This window comes from Dermacentor andersoni, chromosome 5 (genome assembly GCF_023375885.2).
Source record: "Dermacentor andersoni chromosome 5, qqDerAnde1_hic_scaffold, whole genome shotgun sequence".
Lineage (NCBI taxonomy): Eukaryota > Metazoa > Arthropoda > Arachnida > Ixodida > Ixodidae > Dermacentor > Dermacentor andersoni.
The window spans coordinates 141,238,512-141,261,906 of record NC_092818.1 but is presented as its reverse complement, the minus strand read 5'-3'; the positions used below and the strand labels follow the sequence as shown (position 1 = coordinate 141,261,906).

Here is a 23,395-nt window from a genome sequence, read left to right as displayed (position 1 = left end):
CGGGCGGCTAAATGTCCCAACCGGAGATGAAAACCACAATGATACTAATGTTTACCGCCCTCAGGGCAGCAAGAGGCAATTTACTCACGCACGAGTGAAGCTGCGTCGTGTTCAAGGATGGCGCGTCTCTCAGTGGACACGTGGCAACCGGTTTGCGAGGAGTTGAGAGCAAAACTCGGCCGCACCGTTTGCCCCGCCCTTCTTGCTTCCACTTTCTCCGCGTATGAGAGAAGGTTGCCGTCCTTTTTCACGGTAAAGTGGCGGTGCTTCGGTGCAGTGTTGTGATCGCGCGCTTACCTTACACGTCACGAGACTTCGCTTACAGAAATGACAGGGGTGTATACGAAGAAATCTGTGGAGGACGTGTTCGACACGTCGCAAGAAGCACTTCCGTTCAGGCTTCAACAGATCGCCGAAGATGAGCTCGGAGAGACTCCCGCTCGGAGGAAGGAATCTCTTGCGAAGCTTCTCCAGCTTTTATCAGGTGAAATAAGAATCGACATGCCGTAACCTTCTATGGCTTCGAGGCAGGCTCGGATGGTACCGCAAGCAGGAAGTCTGGTATGGCCATGTGCTATCCTAAATTTCGCAGTTGTTCAATTCTAAAGCAAGGTCAGCGGCGAGTAGTTGCAAGTGATCCACGTGCCTTCGCGACCACAATCGCATACCGCTGGTGCGAGGCTTCACAGTAAACAGTTTTCTCGCAGTCATGCACCATGGCTAAATTGCCGTAGGCGTCGTTGCTCTTGCTGTAATTAATTTCGTGGTGTTTTCTATAGCATGTTGCTTTATATAGCAGAGCTCAAGATATACAGTGTGATCAAAGCGTCTGACTACCGTACCAAGTCATGCATTTGCAAAATTCTAGCACGCGCCTGTCGAAGTGGACTCGCCATTTCTGTAGAAAGCCCGCCGGCGACGAAACACCTTGAGTGAGAATAAAAAATAGTAAAAAAATAGGCAGCAATTATCCGTCTATGGGACATGCGTAATTGCTTAATGCGTGTAATACAGATTTTACTTATGAAAGTTTAACAAGCTAGCTTCTTCAGTTTTTTGTGAAACTGTGTCAGTAGGTTCCACCGGGTATCGATCGAGCATCATTTTGAATCCTAAGAAAGCGCTGGGGAATTCTTGTCTTTAACGTAGAATTCTATGGTGCTGTAGATAAGGGATATTTTTGACGGAAAAAGCATTGTCGAGCCGGCATATTCGGCATAGCTTTATGTTATGCGTTCTCTGCTTTATATCGTATTTACGTTCTCTTATGTACCGAAAGACGCTAAATTTCTCTTTACTCCTTTAATTTCTTTTAAATAAAAATCAAGTTAGCTCCAATTACAGTGTTCCTGTGTTATTTCAGTCTGAATTTTTGTAATGGTGCATCATAATGAATGTTGAGCCTCGTCAAGCTACGTGTGTAGCTTAGTCCAAAATGATCATCCCGTCTGCACGGGCGAATGAAATCGATTTGATTTGCTTGGTTTATTTCATAGTTAACACGAAAATGAAGCCGCACATAGGCAGACAGCATTGGTGCTGCTACTACTAGTGTGTCTGCCTTTGTTCACGTTTGCTCGCGGTGGTGTCTGAGCACTGATATGCCTTACCAATCACGTGTTAACACGCTTAACTTCATTTGGAGCCTATTATGTGCGGGGTTTTCGCATACTCTACGGTAGAGGAAGAGGACCTGAACACACGGGAGGATGCGCAGTTTCTTCTGAGGTTCCTGCGGGTGCGGAAATACAACGTAGAGGCGGCCCTGCGAACAGTGAAAAACTATTACAAGATCCGAAACACCAGCGGGCCCGTGTTCCGTGACTTCCTGCCTTCCAAGGTGTCTCCAGCTACGAGAAAGCTCATGATGGTCATGAAAGAGAAGGATGCTCACGGACGACGAATCTTCTTTTTCAAACCCGGTAGGTATCATCATGAAATCCGTGCGGCGGATTCTACATGTGCAATGCTGACAACAGGAGCGTTTCGCTTTCAACCGACTCTATTCGGAACTGTGTTATTCGCCATGTTTACAAATGTACTTTAAACTGTTCTTCGACACCATGGATGGATGGATGAGGCCATCAAACGTAGGACAGCGCCGCCTCCTGGTTGAAATAGACACTGCTTTTAGATAATGCTCTTCTACGATTTGGCAATTTCCTCGATGATGAGCTGCTCAGAAAGAAGTCGCCAATAGGCGCTGCGAGTGACCTCTTAGGAAAGTTTAGTACAGGGATTGTCGAGAAACGTTAGTGAAACGCAGTGGCCACTTGAGTGCAGGGGAGGCACTGACCCTCGCTTTCTGAAGTCTTATGCGTAGTAAAGACTGGAGAAATGTTTGAAAATGGGGAACACTGCACAGCTGACTAAGGTTCAGAATTGCGAGGAATGAGAAGCTCTTGCGCGCGCTCGGTATTGGCGCTTCACAAACAATTATGGTAGCGGTAAAAAATAACCAGACGCGGTGGAAGAAATTACATAGAGTAACACTTGGCTACACTTTTACGTCCTGTGGTGCGACTGGCTTCCTTGGCGATCATAGTTAAATTTGCCAATCGCAAGACATTTCCTAACTTCCTTTACACGGCGCTGTGTGGTATTTATTTGTTGGTTTTTGAATCCCTAATCGACTGAGACACGGATTAATATTTACCAACGGTAATTACAACACGCGCTCCAGTAACCTGGCAACCTACTATATTAAGACACGTCGACATGCCTGGTGTAGATGAATGGCGCCAGTATATCGCACGACCGGATTGAATGACCACGTCAATTGTCCACTTGCGGGAAACATAGAGTCCATATTTTTTTTCTTCTATCCAAATAGGTAGTTTCACCGCCTTTCGTGGTATGCGCCCCCGCTATCGTCATTACGTTGACGCACTAAAAAGAAAAAAGAAAGAAGGAAAGTTAAAGGCCACAGCATCGCTATAGTGGTCTGTGTACTACAATTTTGCACTTTTGTTGCCGTGGGTCGCCCGAGGCTACCGACCAAACCCGGCTAAACAGATCCAACTTTTTGTCGTCGCCATCTTGCATTGCCTTCTTGCATTGCTTAAGTATTGCACGGATTAAAGTGATGGGTGCGGTGCATAAACATAAACAATGCGTTAGATAACAGGTGCTATAGCATGAAAAAAAATATAAGCTGGGACGCATCACATTTAGTTGTACAGCATCTAATTACACGCTTCGCTTCACATATATTCCAACACGTTCGTTGGATCTGCATATCTTTTTTAATGTCTTTCCCATGCCACTTCCTAGGTATGTGGGTACTCGAGGAATCATCCTACGTGGATGTCCATCGGGCTATCATGCTGTGCTTGGAGCACCTGGCGAGGGACCCAACGACACAAACGCTAGGTGTGGTGATACTCTTCGACTATGGCGGCTTCACAGCAGAAAAAGTGCTTGCCATCAACGTGGGTCTGATCAGGAGAGGCTTTGAGTACCTGCAGGTATGTGTAAGCCTTACCTTATTGCAGATTGCGTGAATTAATTTGAATGAATGGAGTGCCGCCCGTGCTATTGTCTATGTGTCTTCCTTTTGCGTGTGTTCTAACTTGCGGCGAAAAAAAAAAAAAAACACGTCTTTCGACATAACTTCCCCTCGACTCTGGCGTTCGCAGTCAAATCAAAGTAAGAGACACAGTGGTTTTCAGAGTACTTCGCTAACTCGCCGCGGTGTCTTAGAGACATGACCCTCTTCTGCTGAACTCAATGTTGGAGATGTGAACGTGGCCGTGGCGGCCAGATTTCAATGCAAGCGTGAGGCACCACCACAACACCGTTAACTGCATACGTTCCCTGACATTGTCCACAATGCAAGTTGCCAAAAATTGCAAGTATATATGGTGCTAATAATGTTTTAACTGGTCCAAATAAGCTGGGTAAGATATGCGCTGCCGTGCAGAGAAAAAAGGAGCAGGTGAAATGGAAAAAAATAACAGATATTTGTCCAGTGAAGCACAACAAGAACAACATTTACTGATTGTTGTATGGGTGTAGTTTATAGTGTTTCCTTTAGCTGTGGCCATTTCTACGTAAGACAAACGGGGCGGTATATCAATCAGAGCCTAATAGAACATAAAAGGTCGTTAATTGGTGGGTCGCCATCTAATCTTTCCTTACATGGCCAAGACTGCCAAGATTGTAACTGCACGCCTGAGTTAGATGAATGCGCGATATTGTACAGGCATAGGAATGAAGATGCGCGTCTTGTGGTCGACGCAAGGCATACCAATAATGGTGGAAGTGCGTGCGTGAGTCAGCGTTCGATTACCTTACATAAGGAAGAAATCAACTGCCTTAACAGTTGCCTCTCACGTATACCAGCACGTGTACCCGATTGACGCGTGATGCTATCATTCCAGAGCATGCGCAGTTGAGTTTTGTGTCTTCTTTCTTTTTTTCGCCTCAGTGCTTCCTTCAGTTGATAGTCGGCGTTCATGTAGTCCACTTCTTTTGTCTCCGTGTCTGCACGCCTTACCCCTTCTTTGCATATATTGCCCACGTGTAGCTCTTCTACACTGGATAATTATTCAGTTTGATTATTCTCGAATTATTAGTTCCGCGTTGGCACGTTTTGAACTATCTCATATCCTAAGTAATTGAATTTGCAATATATCAAGAAAAAGTTATATAAATTAAAGTTTTAATGTTCTCACTGATTTCGCTTACGTTATTACTTTGGTTTGTCCGTGAAATGAACTTGCTGTCACATATTTTCCAACTTTAAACATGACGAATATGTCCCTCTCAATCGTTATGTTTAAACCACAAGGCAAATAAATCCTTAAGCTGTGTTAAACAGACGCTAAACACTGACGGGAGCTTGAATGGGTGGCGTGGGTGGAGGCTCAATGCATTTGAGAAGCGCGGCGTTCTAGTATACTTCACTCAATGCACGTTCGTCAATGCATTTGGTGCGCCACACCTCGTTACTATTTATACTACAGCTCCCGTGACCTTGTGAAAAGTGTTAATACAAGATTTCACGTTTTTTTCTTTTTTCAGGATTGCATGCCAATGCGACTCAAGGCCATGCACAATGTGAAGCAAGGCCTAGCGTTCGACACGTTCTTCACGCTCATCCGGCCTTTCTTGAAGGCGAAGCTCGCACAAAGGGTGAGGGACTCAATTTATCTGTAACAGCGGACGGCTTGCCAGTGACGAAAGAATACATACAAAAAAAAATAAGGAAAGCGAGAGAGAAAGAGAGAGAAAGAGAGAAAGAAACCACAGCCTTACGTAACGGCGAAGAAGTCAAAGCATGTTGCATAGTGATCGAAGGCTGCTTTATATACGGCTCTCGATAAAGTAGTGCCAATATTGAGAGAGAGAGAGAGAAAAAAAAAAAAAGATGCGGCTAGCATTTGGGTGGGTTAACACAGGGTAAATCAAGCGATGGGTAGACAGCGAACGGTGTACACACCTTTTATCGTAACACATGCTACAGGACTACTTTAGTAAAGTTCCACTGATACGAGTAAAGAGCAGTAAAGAGCACCTTTGACGAAATCACATTGATATTAATACAGACGCGCCGTCATAATATGTGTCATAGTCACTCGGCGTTATTATCCCCGATGCAGTTTATCCTTTACGGAGAAAAGTTCGAGGATCTCCACAAGGAAATCCCGCCCAAGGTTCTTCCAGAGGAGTACGGGGGTCAGGCGCCGCCCGTCGACTTCGAGGGTTTCTGGAACGACCTGGAAAGTTATGACGACGAGTACCGGGAGAACAACAGCTACGGCTACACGAAGACTACCAAAGAAGACTTTGCCACGGAGGCTGAGATTGAAAGCCAGTTAACGTTTCTGTAAACATCGTAAAAAGGCGCAAGCCCGTGAAAAAGAAGTAGCAACATTCTTTAGACAGGGAGAATTGACATCCACCCGGCTTTATACCACGAAGCTAGAAGGGAAACCCGTGCGGGTTTCCCAGAAAGAAAGCTACGCAGTTAAAAAAAAAATTCAGGGATCGAACCCAGAGCCAACACCTTCGCGCGCACTACCATTTGAGCTAACCAGGATGCTGTCATGTTGCAACGCGACGCGGACTCGATCGACAACTCAAGGCACTGGAATACTGAATGAGGCAGATACGTTGTGCGGAAGCCAGCAAGGTGGCCTCGCTCTGAGGTCTGCTATCTGCTAGCCTTCTGGTTAAGTCAAATGGTAGAGCGACCACCGCGGAAAGGCGTTGGCCCCGGTTTGGATCCCCGGACCAGAGCGAATATTTCTTCAAACTGCGAAGCTTTCTTTCTGGGAAACCCGTACGGATTTCCTTTGTAGCTTCGGGCTAGAGTCGGGTTGATGAAACCTTTCTTTTGTCGTGAAACTTGTTCTACAAAATGTATTTCTACCAGAACTGGTGCGCCAACAATATCATCTGCTTTTTTGAGAAATCGGCATTCACTGCAGTGTACTAGGTGAGCTTTGTACTTTCGTGTGGCAATCGTGCACAGTGCGCAGAAATTGTGCGGCGCATGTCCCGCGCAATGAAAGCAGTGGGCGCCATAGCATTTAGAAAGGCAATTGCATTTCGAAAGGCACTCGCATTCCGACTACACTGTCTAAAATCAAGAAGGAGGCTGACAGATGGAGTAGCACACACTGTGGTATAGAAGTTATATAGACAGTGATAACATGCCTCAGAAGCGCTGGCCAACGTTTCGATAGGTGATCCTGTCTTTGTCAAATAGAATCACTAGTCGTTCGAACAACAAGTCGAAAAGTATTGTCACCAAAGTTATAGCACCTGTTCACAAGACGCTCTTGTCGTACGCTCAGGGGCGTTGATAAAGGCATACAGTCTTGATAGGGCATAGCGCAAAAGCACGCATTTGCCAAAATTCCACATTTTGTAGGTAGTGGAAATAATTCTGTAAAAGGAGACACGAAAGTGTTTACAGCACAGATGCAAATGAAACGGTAGGCGACATCGGGACAACGGACCTCCCATCGTCTCTAAATTACGTTCTCTGGCTTCCCCACAGTCATACTCATTTGTTCCGGCGCGTCGAGCTCGAATTACCAACGCCTTCCGCGGATTTCTTCTTTTTTTTTTTCAGGGGGGTGTTCGGTGCTTTGAAGTTTTTTACTCTAGCACATTGTAAAGCCTGCCGATGATGCTCGACCAATGCTGGCTCGTGTTTGTGTTGAGATTGTGCATTGGCGCTATGTAAACGCTCGAGTGTCATCTAGAGCATATGCTAACAAAGCTGTAACCAACCATCTGTAAATATACCAAAAAGAGGCTATGCTTTCGTGTTTTCCTTCTGCCCACTGTGTGTCAATGGCAGTTTTGTTGCATTCCGTTTTTTAACGAATAGCTAGAAGCCTTAACTCAAGGCTTCGGAAGCACATGGCAGGTGCCAGCACATTGCTACTAACTTTACACAAAACATATATGCATATCGCACGCGCACATAGTTTACTGCATACATATTATCGTCATCCACACTCCTTCTCTCTCCTTCCCCTTCTACCTTAACTTTGTCTAGAATACGTAGCAGACCAGAAACAAGGCTCCTCCGGCCGACCTCCCTACTTTTCTCACATTAAAAATTTTCTCTCTCTCTCTCTCTCTCTCTCTCTTCCGCTCGCATATCGAAATTGTGGGACCCCAAGAACACGACGACAACGACGAAGTCTCACACTGTGACAAATTGGCCTTCCGCACCTACATTGGTCACAGTAGATGTCACGTGATCCGCACGAATGTTGTTGAAATAGCGTCCATTTCAAACACCTTCTTTTCCAGTCGATGCATGGCAGTGTCATATGTGACATCTTCGAGAAGAAGCTACAGGCCACTGTACTTATGTAAACTTGTTACGCTCCCGGATAATCTCAAAAAAAGAGAAAAAGATCTAGAAACTAATCTTAAATGGGCCTCGTGCGACGTGAACGACTAAGCAAATAAAACAATGCTGAACGTTAATAGACGCGTTAATAGACACAGACTACGTTTACTGCAGCAAATCAGCCGACGACGCATGCTGCAGTGGCATTTCGACTGGTCCTCCCAGACTGACATTCACAATATTATATATATATATATATATATATATATATATATATATATATATATATATATATATATTGTTTGTTGGCTTCTTATGATATGACTAATAAAATCGGGACCCTCGGTTAACCCCCTTTCTTCTCGTTATATATATATATATATATATATATATATATATATATATATACACACACACAGAGAGAGAGCGGGATAGAAAGGCTGCGAGGTTCACTGTGTTTCTGTAGATTTGTTACCCTATATACTACGGGAGGGTGCATGCAAACAAGCCCGCGTAAACTTTGTAATACCAAGGGCATGAAATAACTGAAAACACTTTGTATGAGTGGAATAATCAGTGGTGCACCGGCGTAAGAAGGGAGGGGTGGCGGGGACCATTCCAAGTCCTATCCATTCCAACACACACTGGGAAAGGTTACATATTTGTTTTATATAGGGCTCAATATTTGTTCGTGTGGTTCTTACAAGTAGCATGTATAACCACATTTTCTCACTCAAGTAGATAGGGTTCTGGGACTGGCACTCCAAAATATTCATTTGCTTTGCGAACATGAAATAAATAGTTTAAAAATTAATTAACGAAACTTCGTTCATGATGCACATAACTGGGCAAATTACTTCTTATCTAAAGGCTGCCAATCTGGGCACTCGAACAGAAACAATAATGTCTGGACTTTTGTTTTTAATTTCGTCCAGGAAGAAAATAACACAAAGTATGGCATATCCACTCTCTTTGTAGTCACTCAAAGGCCATCGTAATTTTAAGCTAAAGTTTCTACTCCCTCTTCCCTTCAACCGAAATTTCGGGTGTACTAATGACCGCAATATTCAGCCAATTACCTAAACGGCAGGAAAGTGATCTCCCCCTCATGCGTGCCGTAGCGCAAACGGCGGCGTTTTGAATGCACCGACTGGATTTTTTCAAGACAAAAAAAATAATAATAAACAAAAGGAAAAAAGAAATAGTCAAGGAAAAGTGGAGGTAACTGTTTCGAACCCAAACGTTCTAAAGCGTTGTTAGTAAAAATTAACGCGTTTAATTTCCTTTCTTTAGAAAGTAACGATAGCCAGGGGGAGCTGATGGTCGCTCGATGCTCATCGCCCACTAAGATACCGTTACCAACTCGTTTCCGTGGTGTAGCGGTTATCACGTGCGCCTCACACGCGCAAGGTCCCCGGTTCGATCCCGGGCGGAAACAGATTTTTTTTTCAATTACCTCGTTTTTTTTTTCTTTTCCTTTTTTTTACGACTCCGAATGCTCCAAATGTAGCACGGGAGTGGGAAGTCTTTTTTTTTTTTTTTTTTGATGTTCAGCAGTACTTGAATTGTAAAGGGCACGTCATATTACTGGGTAATTTTAACTGTGTTTGCTTTCCAGAAGATAAATCTAAGTTGCCCAGTGTTTGTGATAAAAGTACGTTGCTTTTAAGTTCGACTGTAAGGCAACAAGAGCTTGAAGACATTTGTTATGTGTTGTCAAGCGTTGTGTTGTTATGTCTTGCCATGTATACGCACTACCAAGGTCAATGTCATAGCAGGCTAGGCAGAATTTATGCTCCGTTAACCTTTGTACCTGTCCTTTCAAGTTATCAAGTGTTACATGTTAGTTTTAGCTATCATCGCCTCGTTATGTCAACCGTAGGAAAGAAACAAAAACCATCGAAATTCCACTGGGACTTATGGAAGCTAAATGATAAGCTTCTGCACGATGACGTTTTTCAAAAGGCAGTTCAAGAAAAGCTCGAAAATTTGCTCAGCATAACTACGTCAGCGTTCTTCATTGCAGAAAGGGAACTCTTTAAAAGAGACGTTAAATTCACCACGATGGAAAGAGCATGCGTAGTTTATCACTAAGAGAAAGAGCGTGAGAAGGAATTGCATCTTTACCCTGTCACACTGGTTGTTTTAATGTCATTCGAACCGAATGCTTAATATATATGCTCTGTGCAAAAAGCTCTTCGCCTGGTTTATTTTCGAAAGAAATCAAAGAAGTGAAGTCTCAGCTTGAAGTCACGGATGAAGAAAAGTACAGGGTGCGGTATTAAGGACAAGGGCCGGGAGTTTATGGATGGGAAAGACGCCTACCAAGCGAGCAATAAGTGACGAGAAGAAACACGCGGTTTCCAAAGAAATAACAGAAATAAGTTATCAAGGGGAAGTCACTAGTGATGCTGGAATGATTGAGCACGGATTTTAGTCTTATTATGAAAGTTTGATGGGGAAAAAGAAATGTGATATTGAAAGGTTTAGAACTGACTTCTTGCCATTAATGCCAACATTATCAGATGAGGTCCGTGAAGCGCTCGACAGACCAGTAAGCCTTTCAGAAGTTGAGGATGCGATCGACGAACTTAGTCCCGGCAAGTCGCCGGGGCCTGATGGTCTGGGAGGAGCTTTCTATAAGAAATTTAAAAGAGGAATAGCTGAAGCATTACACCACGTAATAAGGGAGATGTACGAGAACAAGGAAGCGCCTCCTTCTTTTCGGCCATCGCACGTTATTTTAATTCCTAAAGCGAAAGATCGTGCCCGACTTCTGGCGGTTGAAGCCTACATACCAATAAGCTTGACAAATACGGACTATAAAGTTCACACTAAAGTACTGGTGCGACGATTGCAGACTCTTATAAAAGAACTAGTGGGCCCCTATGAGACATGCGGTATCGAAGCCAGATCGATCTTTTCGAATATACATACTGCAAGGGCCATACTGGAATGATGCGATGAAAGGGAGGACACAGTCGCTATGATACAAATTGACCTTGAAAAGGCTTTTGACAGAATCGTCCATGATGTCGTATTTTTTCTCTTAGAACATGTTAAAGCCGATGCAGTGATAACAGATGGAGTAAAAATGGTGTACAAAGATTGCACTGCAAAGTTGTAATTAATAGAAAATTAGGCGCCAGTATAAAAGGGGTATCATCAGTAAAACAAGGATGCTGTTTGTCGCCTATTTTATTTGCCTAGTATTTAGAGCCGTTTTGTTTGAAAATAATTAAAAGCCAATCTATTCGTGAGTTTATCTACGCAGGAATTGAGACTAGAGTTTTGGCTTATGTAGATGACGTGGCAATTTTCTACCGTGATACAGAAAGCGTGAATAAAACTGTGAAAGAGGTTGCTTCTTTTTGCGCCGCAACTGGAAGTGTTGTCAGCTGGACTAACTAAGTGCCTAGGTTTATGCCACGGCAGCTGGCCACAGGCACCCGAGTATTTTTGCAATATGAACTGGAGTGTTACCCCTGAAAAATATCTTGGGGTGCCATTACAACGTTATCGTGACAGTGCCACGTATTGGATCGAATAAGTAAAAAGAGTTAAAGACCAGACAGAAAAATGGGGCGGGAATAATTTTTCGTTGTTTTCAAGAGCTAGTTTTTGCAATTTGTTTGTATCTACAAGGGTGTATTATGTACTACAAGTGTTATGCATGGCAAGAATTTCGGTGCAGAAACATCACAGAGTGTTTGCGGTATATATATGGCGATCCACTTGGGAAAGAACTAGCCGGTGTAACTTCTTCCATTCGGTGAAGAATGGAGGACTAGGGGTAACACATGTCTTTTTGAAACAGATTGTAAGTAGGTTCTTTTTCTTAAGGGACCAAAGTGATATATTTCTGCGTACTGTTATTCAAGTGAGATTAAGCTCTTCATTGCCTGAGTGGGTTGTCTCATCAACAAATGAACGAACTCGAACACCAATTGGCTTTCTGAAAGAAGTTATGTCCTTTTCCTTACTGAAAGCACATTTTACGAATGAATTTTTGACTTCTGTGACGCGTAAGAAACTTTATAGTGATCTGGTTGATGTTTTCTTGCCGCATCCTGTTTTCCGCACGGTGTATAACTTAGCACTTGAACGCAATGTGGTGAAACGCGTTAAAAAATGCCGGTTAGATTTTCAGGGAGAACCTTCAGTCTTCAATTGCATTCTGTCACTCTCCTTGTGAAGCCATGGCTACAAAGCAAGGGCTTTTTTTGTTCCATGGTCTGTTAACTGCATCATATGTAAGAAACCTGAAACTTTTGAGCACATCTTCTTGGATTGCCATGACTCAGTTTTCTTGTAGGTGTTCTCAAACGAACTCTGAAGAAAGACCTGCCGTTAAGTCCATTCGGTATTCGTTTCTTACCGTGTGCAGACACAGGGGGAGTGCCGGTTGACTTGGTAATGCTTTTGTGTATGAGCAGCGTGTGGAAAACGCGTATGGATGTCAGGAATGCCCGCGTAGATGAAAGGTCTGCGAGGGAACACCTAAGTGAAAGTCTTAGGTACACGCGTGATGCCCTCAAGCACATGATTGAACCGCCAGAGTGGTTTCAGGAGCTTGACAGTTTGGTGTCTGTGATATCCTCTTTGAGGGTCACTTATATATGTACAGTCTCGCCAAATGATCCGATATTATTTTTCGGCACCAAGTAACCTGCTTTGTACGCGTTTACGTGGTGTTGTAATGAATTTATTAAAGAAAAAAAAAAGCTCGATGCTCATCGCCCAACAGGATACCGTTTCCAACTCGTTTCCGTGGTGTAGCGGTTATCACGTGCGCCTCACACGCGCAAGGTCCCCGGTTCGATCCCGGGCGGAAACATTTCTTTTTTTCAATTGCCTCTTTTTTTTTTCTTTTTTTACGACTTGTTGAGCACTGTTGACCTCGGCTTGGGTGAGCTGTTGACGACGTGGCTAGACAAAAAATAAACGCATAAAGCTCGTCACAGTGGAAGACCCGAACTCCTAACGGGCCGTTCATTAGACTTGGCCATTGCAAACCGACAATTGTGGCAAATAGATGACGCGCTGACGATCCCATTTTCAAAGTGTCGAACAGCTGCAGTGAGCAACAACAGCTGAATTCCCAAACGAAAGCCCGTGCGCATCCTTGCTCTTGAGTGAGTTCTTGCCGGATAATCTTAGTTTTTTTTTTTTTTTTCATTAGAAACAGTTGGAGTTGGCGCTCGTGTTTCGTTGGTCTTCTGCCAGCGTGAACTTGGCGCTGCTTGTTACAATGAAATCGTCCCAACAAGCTCGATCGAATTGCCTCTGGAGAATCGAGGCGTTGCGTATGTATACAGACGCCTTTACGTCAGACGCCCGGCCTGCAACGTCACCGATTATGAGAGGTGACTTCGGTAAATCATCCAGAACTCACGCAACAGTCACTGGGAGAATAGGCAAATCGCCAAAAAAGAAAGAGAAAAAGAAAGAGGCATGGGCTCATGACGTAAACCCGACGCGGTCTCTCGGCTACGGTGTGGGAGAAGGCAGTAAAGGGATGGCGCTTGCGGCCGCTAGAAGTGACGTGTTTTGGCAGTGAGGCTCGCCTCCTGGCAGCACATGGTGACACGATATTTCAAGTTCTCCTGCTTGCTCTAATAATAAACGAATCTGCAAAATACTTTTGTTAACAAGATCCATACAGACGGCTCCTCACAACTATACTAACGTATAACCAAAACTTTCGATCGCGCCTGGTGAGGGGACTGTTTAATATACGGTATTTCGGGGAAATTCGGATAGCTTTTTTAAGTATTGAGGGGAGATTTGAACCTGGAAGTAATAAACGAACATTTCTTAAAATATAGGTAGAAAATGTTTATACAGTTACGCAGAGACTAACGCGAGGTATAACCATTGTATGCTAGCTACGTGGATTCTTGTTCGCCATGCCTAGCTTTTAAGTTTTACTTATTATTGCTGTAAGCTATCCTTTAACTCCTCCTCTCCTAATTTTTGTATACATCGAAAATAATTGTGCGCAGTTTACAACGTTGTTTATTCATATCCTTGCCGCCATATGCTCCTTGTCCCCTTAATTTCCCTGCATAGCCAGCATGACTGAATGTTCTGCTAGGAGAAGGTCAGACATCTGAATAAAACAGAAAACAACTCTGTGGACACGCGCACGCACACGCACGCACGCACGCGCGCGCACACACACACACACAAACACACACACACACGCACGCACGCATGCACACACACACAGACACACACACACGCACGCACGCACACACACACTGAAATGGAACAATGAAATGACAGTGAAATGAAACATAAAAAGAAAACAAAAGGAAAAGCACAAGAGCAGGCAGGTCAAATTGTAGCAAAGTGGTGTTCAACGTCCTAGCAGCTGCAGCTTTTTAACTATTCTGATTCAGATCGATGTTTTTCCATATCATCGAGCTCAGTAGAGAAGAATTTACAGCTGTGTGTGTCCTGATTAGGCAGGTGAATATATCCTTGATCAGTTTTCTTCCTTCATGTATGACGATGTAGTACGATTAAAAAGAAAACAAACCAAACGTGAGTTATAAGCTTCGCATTGTAGCTGTGATCAGCACCAAGCACAACAACGCCGTCTCACCAATGCAACGTGAAGCTTAATGAAGGGGAGGCAGTCTCGGATGTCCCGCCACAGGTCACGTGTTTTGGCGACCTTCCAGCAGATATCACCACCAAGCGCCAGCGTGTATAACAGATAAAGAAAAAATATTAGGAGGAAGCGTCACGTGACACTCTTGAAGCCTAGTCACAACAACAACAAAAAAAGAACTGGTAAAGGAAAGACTCAGGAGAAGTAGGCCTTCATCACGTGATCGGAAGTCAGTAATATCTAGCTGCGGTGTTGGCGGGCAGTATGAAAGAGAACGCAGCGAAGAGGCGGGTGGAGACCAGCTGATCATTACGGGGGCATCATTAAGAGATACCGCAGACCAAGCATTGCCTCGAAAAGTCCAGCAACCACGAAGGGCCTGTTTCCCAAGAGTCAAGGCACAGATCGGCCGTGAAGAAAAGGACGGTCGGGTTCATTAAAAGTTGCTTCTGCCGAGACTAACTTCCTGACATAAAACTTCCTCCTAGTGTTTTTCCTTTCTCCAAACAAAGAAACAAAAAGAAAAGCTGGAAATTTTGTTTCGGTTAGAATTTACACACTGGAAAAAATACACATGAGCACGAAAAAACTCATCTTGAAAAGCGATGCATTTCCTTACACCTTTTGAGCTCCGATTTCTTGAAAAAGGTGTTATGCACGAATTTTCTAGCAAAAGTTTATGCTTTGAGTACTGTATGATCTAAATTGCGCAGTTGCAATATTGATGCTAGGAGGGCAACAAAATGCCGGTCAAAGTGTTGATGTCGAAGGGGTCAGACTCTTCGGCTTCCACACGGAAGCCTTGTTCTGTAAATTGTGTTTCTAATATGAGTCTACTTACCGAAAAGATGAAACGCCATTTATTGAAAAAAAATTATGCAGTAAAAACTTTTAGATGAACAATCGAATGTGCAAGTATAGTGTAAATTCTGATGTCCTGTTCTGATGTCACTTTATCTCGAATACTCTATTTTTAATCATCAGATACACACGGTACTTACGTGGAGGATTCTGTTGGCCTGCATTTACGATATCATTTTGAAGTACAGTTAGACGGGGCAAACACGTGTGCATATCATTTCTTTCTTTTTTCTTTCGTTTTGTACGCATTTATACGCACGTATTTGCGTGTACCTGTGCGCATGAATATACATTCCTAGCAATGAAAGAGTCACTTGTGCGATGGGCTACGTTTTCACTGTGCCCAATCATTCCACTTAGTCGCAGTAGTTGTTAATCGCAGTAGTAGTCTCAGCGGAACATACCCACACTGGGCAATTGGTCAAACTTCGAAATTCACTTGGCAATAGTGAATTGGTTGGTAGCTTTTGATTTACTGACGGCGCATATAATCACTTTGAGGGATTGGCATATAGTCGGATGGCATTAGAAAATACATTTTGTTATTGTTAAATACAGCGAAAATTTTTGTGAAGAATCAATTGAAAAAAGTAACATAGTATATTAAGAAATAATAAAGAAGTTGTTTTGGTGAAAATAGAAATTCCTCCACGTCTGAGAAAACATCCATTTGACCATGTCCAAGTCTTGATTTATACCATCTTGATTAAAAAAAAAAGAAAAAAAGAAGAGATAAATGCTCCGATTGCCTTAAGCATTACAGGCATGTGTGGATGCCCCCTACGGTAGTCTCGGTTGCTGATAAGTTCGTGGGTGGTTCCCAGATGATGGCCTGTTCCGTCATCATCGTATACGTATACTAAAGGAGAGGAGGCTTCCAGAGAAAGAATGTTTGGAAGGAAAAAAAATTCTCTCCAAGTTGTCAAAACGCTGGCTCTAAACAGGTTTCTTTTCTTAAAATAAAAAAGAACGATGACAAAATAAACATAAATATTGTGGGTGGTCTCAGCGTCACCACAGAATGTGCACAGCTAATGTGAAGGGTGTCGGACCACCCCTGTTACATGGAGTAGTCGATGTCTGGTTGTCCAAGATGAGCCAGCACCTTCGTTTTTTCTTGTTCCAGATAAACCTCTCCTCCAGCCGAATGTCGCGCGCGAGCTACGTAGGTTCGCTGTGCTGATAAAGATTCTGTATATTTCTCTGCCACAATTTCTCTCTCTCTCTCTCTCTCTCTCTCTCTCTCTCTCTCTCTCTCTCTCTCTCTCTCACAACACACACACACACACACACACACACACACAGTTGGTGTGTAATGAAGTGTGCGCAGGCATTATGGCGGGAAGGGTTTAAAAGGCCTTCACCGTCCGTTGCCCTTGGCTGACTTTCAATACGCAACCGGTTTCACAGGCGCCGTCGGCGGGGCGAGCATTCTGCGGACCTTCGGCTAGACGCTCCCGCCCTCGCTTGTAAACAGTGTCGGCGCTTTCACTCTCTGTCGCACCATATGGCGGACGCATCCAGCAAGGGCGCGCGTCTTCCTGTACTCGTGTGAGCTGTTTTGCTCTTCAGCACAGTCTCCACAATGTCGGGCATTTACACCAAGAAACATGTGGAGGACGTCTTCGACAGGTCGGAGAGTGCCCTACCTTTCACATTGCAGAGGATAGCGGAGGAGGAGCTTGGAGAGACACCCGCCAAGAGGCAGGATGCGGTAGCGCAATAGGCGCAACTGCTGTCAGGTGAGGCGCTGGAACGACTCCGATGATATAGCAGGGAGCTGCGCGGATTAGGAGGTGGTGTTGCTGGCGTACAGCCTGTGCTTTCAGATTGCATCAAATAAAGTTTACTGACTGCGCATACAAGTCAAATTCAATGGGGGACCTAATTCAGCACCTTGATCTTGTCCGTCGGCTAGGCACACGATGTAGCATGGTTGGAAGAGTGAATTAAGTAAAACAATGCATATCAAATGCCGACATCGACAACAGTTTTCCATAACGTACTAACTAGAAAACAGGCGCGTTATTTCACTTAACTTACTTGAACCGTTGTAACACCGCTGTAACCGCTGTGTGTGTGTGTGTGTGTGTGTGTGTGTGTGTGTGTGTGTGTGTGTGTGTGTGTGTGTGCGTGTGCGTGTGCGTGTGTGTGTGTGTGTGTGTGTGTGTGTGTGTGTGTGTGTGTGTGTGTGTGTGTGTGTGTAATGTAAACACAGAGACCTGCGGGAAGTATATATATGGAAGGTCTGCTAGTATTCAGAAACAGCAACAACATTTTGCCAATCAAGTAGCAAGGCTTTAGCAGCTTGGGTTAGCTGTTGCAAACAGCTCATACAGGACAACGCTTCAGTGTTGAGTGACAAATAACATGTGCGTTCGTATACAAAGAGAACGAGGAGGAGGCACTTGATAAGCGGCTCCTACAGCACCAGACCACGCACATGCCTTTTTCTTTCCGACAAGGAGTGGCTTTGCTGAGCCGGCGACACCAAGCGCCCATGGGATTTTACGTAAAAAATTTTGATCCTGCCAAAGAAGCAATCGCACTAACAACAATAGTTTTATTTCATATAACGCTGAACCAACGCCTTATCTGTGAGCAATTCAATAAGGCGAACTAATGCGAACTGGAGATTTATGTGTTGTGCTACGGCTTTTACTGACATCCTGACGTTCAAACTATTTGATCCTCTGAGCGCTTGTGAGCCAGAGATATGGGCGCTGCATTAAGATTTCTTGTCACTATTGACGTTGCTTGTGGGTTTTGCGTTCGATGATGCTGCTAGCATGGCGCTCGGTACTCCAAGGGCAAGGGCGTCAGGATGACTCACGTTGAAAAACCTCAACATGCCGGCCTCGCGAACCTCAGAGTGACCGTCGGGATGAAGACACAGCAGATCGGCAGGTGTACAGCCGGTGAGTTCGAGTTCTAGAGTTGCGGTATCAGGCTTCCGGATGAGAGTCGCTTTCCCGTCCTTACGAACTTTGAAGCCGTCGGGGCTGCGGTGGCTGGATACATTCGCATGTGATGGTCTAGTCGCTTCGATATGCCTAGAAGACGGGTGTTGCTGCAGAACTTCGTCGTCCTGGCCTAGCGAGACTCGAAATTGCCATCGAAATGAAAAAGTGACTACCCATCCCGCCTCTGCGTAAGTGGATGTCCAGCGAAGCTGTTACAAAACCATCGCTACAACTGCTGACGGGTGTATGTAACGCTTTATTGATGGTTCAGATGCTTGATTTGAGTTTGTTCTTTGTCGAAAGGCACGCTGTTCTGTATGTTGTATCGGTGGTTTCCATGAATGCATACGCTGTTCGCTTCAATTCGCTGAGCGCTTGTAGTCTCGCCTTAAGAGGCATGATCCCTTGCACTCTTTGCTTGCTTACAGGGGTATCAGCCATTGCATTTCGCTTGCTTGTGGGAGTATGAGCCATTGCTGATAATGACAAGTCTTCGTTTTGGGCTTGTTCTTCACTAAAACGTACGCTATTCTATATGTTGCATGCATGATTCCAATGAATGTATGCGCTGATCGATCCACTTTGCTGAATGCTTGTAGCCCCTGCATTGCGAGGGGGATGAGCCATTGCGGTTTTCTTGCTTAGGGCAGTATGAATAATTGCTGGTGACGATAATTTTTTTTTTTTTTTTTACGGACGGACACGACAAATGTCGATCACCGAAAGGCTAACACCTTCGCTGTAAAATCTGGTTGGATGGGCAGGCGTATACCGTGGTCAGCTCTGAGGGCTGGGCAGATAGGATGTGCTCTGTGTATTTCGAAAAACCTCCAAGCCTTGCGAATTTCAGGTCGTAGTGCTGAAGAGCAAGGTCCCTGAACGGAGCCGAAATAAACTGAAGATGCCGCAGCCTCACGAACCTCCAGAGGGCGCCTGCAGTCGCATCAATCCATGGATTGCCTTCTCGATGGTACTGCCAGCCGCAGTTGTAGTGCCGTGTTTCACGACACCAAATGTAAACAATAGCGACCGACCCCATGATGATGAGGATGCTGCTGCTGATGGTGATAACGATGATCCTTCAAAAGATGGCTCATACCCACGGCAGGGTCGCGGCAAGAATGGGAGGATTTGAACGCAGTGATGTTTCTAGGAATCGGTGAATAACTGGAAAAGTTGAAAAACCGTGGAAGAAATGATCATTTATTAGATAATTCAAGCCAGATGAATTAATAATTACATTTAAGAAGTAGAACAAGGTTCCTTGAACGATTTGGGCTGGAAAGAATTTAGAATTACAATAGCGATTCTTCGAAAAATTGGGATCAGCATGGTAACTGTTTTGTAGCTTGAATGCAATCACACACAGTGTAAAGCGCATTCTCGTGACTAAAATAGAGTGCTGAAGCCCTAACGGAGAGCAGGACCAAAGCACTTAATGCAAGTTTACGAAGTGGAGCTTCAAGTTGTTGTTGTGGCCTCAAAACATGGCTCGTACCCACAGGGGGGATTGGCCACTGGGGTGATTGAAAAGTGCAGCTAACAAAATGCCAATAAAGAAGGTGAAGGCACAGATTCAAAACGAGGCATTAGGGAACTGAATGCTAATAGAAATTTCTATAGGTCCCATACATAAATTTAGGATAAAGTGAAAATCAAGTAAAGAGCGAGGTATATACAGTGTGTCCGCAAAGTCATGGTGCACTTTTGACCAGTCACAGGAAAGCAACAAAAAAAGGTTGACATTTTAAGTATTCACCAAATAAATGAAAAATTCTCCAAGTTTACATAGTACGATGTGCAAGGGCGTGCGCACTCAGGTGATGACGCAGCACCGTGAACTGCGCAGTAGCGGTTCAGCCCACGCTGGTCGATATGTGAACGGTACACAGGTAAGTGCAGTGTGTTCTGCGGCTTGCTAAATTCGTATCAGTGACCAAAGCGCAACAGGAATATGAAACTTGGCGAGTTCTCCTTTCATTTGGGGAAGATTTCATATTTCTATCTTGTTTCGTTGACTTTCCTGCAACGGGTCAAGAGTGCAGCATGACTTAATGGACACAGTGTATTTATTATGAGAGAAAAGCTGCGAGGTTGGCTTGAATCAATGTTCTGACCTGCTATTTGGCGTTGGGGGAAGGGGAAAGGGATTAGAAAGATAGAATAGAAAAGACGTTGATTATGAGGATGAAGACGGTGATGAAAACCTTACACGGTCCAAGACTCTTCAAAGTTTCTTGTCCAGACCGCTCTCATGCAAAAATTTGTTGAGAGCCTTCAGACTATCAGGCGGATGACGAGGATCAGGCGAAGATCCCAATAGAACCTTTTCAGTCTATGGTGCAACGACAAATTTCGACAAGATGTCTGTCGGCGATTATCTCTGTACAACAAATCGCGGGCAGATGCACAAGAGGTGTTCTGTCATCTCAATAATGCCACATTCCACACAATTCGGACTGTCAGCACTTTTCTTTTATATTTCTCTTTTAGCTCCCAAATAATATATGTCTGCCCGACCGATGAGAAGCAGGTAGCGCCGTGTGAAGGCCACATCTAACTGTAATCAGTGAAGAAAGCTTGCATTGCACCTTTTCATGGTGGGTGGTATCCGTATTTCCATCTATGGGCCGAGTTTGTGTAGGCAGCGATGATGACGACCTGGTGAAGCCCAATATACTGCGGTATTATCGCTCCGAAGTCTATACACTATGCATTAGTGTCTGGTCGTGAAATTGAGATGGACACTGGTGCGTCATTAATGTGGTCCATCATTGCCTCCAGGTCGGCGAGCTAATTTCCATGTAAGCCACAGTGTCCTGGAATACACTGAAACCTTATGCAATGACCAGCTCTTAGGGTGCCATCGTGTGATTCGATCACTTTTTGAGCAAGAAAATTAAGTAAGCTGTCCCACAGTCGGTAACCTAGCAGCGCAAACCTTCCTGACTTTTCAATGAACTTGTGTATAGCAGTAATCACCGACCCGTGGCTTGTGTCTAATTGACAGGCACCAAAGGACAAAATGTATGGTGTCGGAACTAGTTGGAAATATGAGGAACACTCAAGTAACCGACACCATGGCTGCCCATAATCTTCCTTCTTTATGGAACCCCGATGAGAACGATGATGATAGGCGAGAGATGCTACCTTCTTCTGTTCGCAACAGACGTCATGCTTTGAGAAATCTCGGCAAATTGCGAGCATATTTTTTCAGTAAACGGACTGTTACGCAAAAACAAACGGCTCACTGAATTCTTATCGAGGATGAATTCTTACCACAACGCAAGAGACAACATGGTCTGAGATGCTGCACCTCCGGTTTTATGCAATAAAATAAAGCGTTAACATTCTGTTACCGAACACACAAGCACGATATCGTGTTCTAAAAGAAAACGCCACGCAAGTCAAGATACGTTTCGCGTTTTGCATAACTGAATCTTTATAACAAAGCAGAAGCATCATCTTATCTCATGAAAATAAATAAAAACGATATAAAGGAGATAAAGAAAAAGGCAGGTTAGTGATAGTTTCTTGAAAGATCTCAGTTTGAAGAGGAGACAAGATGGGGAGGAGCCAAGAGGGACGTACAGCACACTGCAGCGCACCATCTGACGTCACACACAGGTACAAGAACACCACTGGCGAGTCAAAAAGAGGGACAACACAAGGACAGAAGTGCATTATTCGAAGAGTGTAATAAAAGGTAAGGCGACTGTAACTATTACACATAAAGAAGACAGAATGATTCAAAATGGTATCTATGATGGTACGTATAATTCCTCCAAGATGGAGGCTCTATTGTAAGGATCTATATGCCACATAAACATCGTTCCCAATGATCCCGCTTGAATTCAACAGCACAGAAATTCGCGCTTGTTGTGGAAACCGTGTACTGCAAACTTTTGTGGCCTACCGCACGTGCGGGCGGAGAGCGAGAACAGCTGGGCAGACGAATCATGTCTCTACATGGCGCGTCACTTAGAACATTCACGCGGCACGAAATGTGACGGGAGGATTCCAGCGTGTGACCTTCGGTACGCTGGGGAATTTTTGACATTGTCGGAAACTCCTGTGGCTTTGATATGCGAAAGCTTGGTACACAGGTCAGACACATGCCTTTGCTCTTTGCCGGAGCACGTAAACTTCCACCATGAGACAGAATGCAGTATAGCGCGAATTCGGGATTAAGAAGTGTTGTTAAGTTTATAGTGAACGCTAGTACAGTATTACATCTGTAAATGTTTGCGCGTCATGTATTGCAAGAGAGAGAGGGCAAAAATGGCATAACGAAACACTATAAGAAAACGCAACTCAAATTCATAAGTAATGCTTCCAGAGCCCAACGCCAGTTCTACCTTGCTACACCAGTTATAGTGTATAGTTTAGGTCTGAACAATGCTACTTTAAGGCAGGACATTATGGAGACGGATTGGTCGCAGTGGAATGCTCCAAACGCGTTTCGATGACCAAAACGAGAACAAAGTGAAAGCCGGAGCCAACGTTTCGACACGTGGACCTGTCTTTTTTAAGGTCTTGAAAAAGTCCACTTGTCGACACATAGGCTCCGGCTTTCACCTTGTTCTCATTTTGCTCATAGTCTTCAATTTCCATCGACCGCCTTCCACGTGTTTTCCCTGGATTTCCAAACGTGTTTCGTGATGCATGTTTTAGTGGCACGGACAAACTCGATAAAAAGTAAGTAGAAAAACAATCATATATATTTATATGTCGCTAATGCGCGACTTACGTTCACGGGGGGAAATATGCCAAAACGGAGTCGAAACTCACCATTTGAATCGCATGGCCAGTTTTGGCAAGTAAATGCATTTCACGTAGTTGCCTGCTGCCTTTCTTACAGCGAAGCTCTCGTGCCACTGCTCCCGCGTTCATCGTCGTCATTAATTAATTAATCAAGAACGACAAAGACGTAGTAAATTTTACAGCGAAGCTGTTACAGCGAAGCTGGCTAGTTGCCTGAGGATCGTGTCCTTGTGTGGACACAAAACTCCCCATACATGAGCCGTTCCTGAAGACAGTGCAATGTCGGGCCGACTCGCGGCGGAGGTGAAGCAGGCGTTAAGCACTCCCCACACCTGGGCCGATCCCGAAGATGGTGCAATGCCGGGCGGA

General features: G+C 44.4%; 1 protein-coding gene and 2 non-coding genes across 3 annotated transcripts; all 3 read left to right on the top strand.

The window, feature by feature from the left end:
* Positions 1-255: 255 nt before the first annotated feature.
* LOC126531280 (alpha-tocopherol transfer protein-like) lies at positions 256-7,273 on the top strand. Its single transcript, XM_050178737.3, has 5 exons — positions 256-484; positions 1,683-1,922; positions 3,274-3,467; positions 5,026-5,136; positions 5,604-7,273. Exons 1-5 carry the CDS (start codon positions 328-330, stop codon positions 5,832-5,834), a joined length of 933 nt encoding a protein of 310 aa, XP_050034694.1. The 5' UTR covers positions 256-327; the 3' UTR covers positions 5,835-7,273.
* Positions 7,274-9,184: 1,911 nt separating this feature from the next.
* On the top strand, positions 9,185-9,257 carry TRNAV-CAC (transfer RNA valine (anticodon CAC)). Its single transcript has one exon. It is a non-coding gene; the product is annotated as a tRNA-Val (tRNA).
* A 3,326-nt stretch (positions 9,258-12,583) lies between these two features.
* On the top strand, positions 12,584-12,656 carry TRNAV-CAC (transfer RNA valine (anticodon CAC)). Its single transcript has one exon. It is a non-coding gene; the product is annotated as a tRNA-Val (tRNA).
* The last annotated feature ends 10,739 nt before the right edge of the window (positions 12,657-23,395 follow it).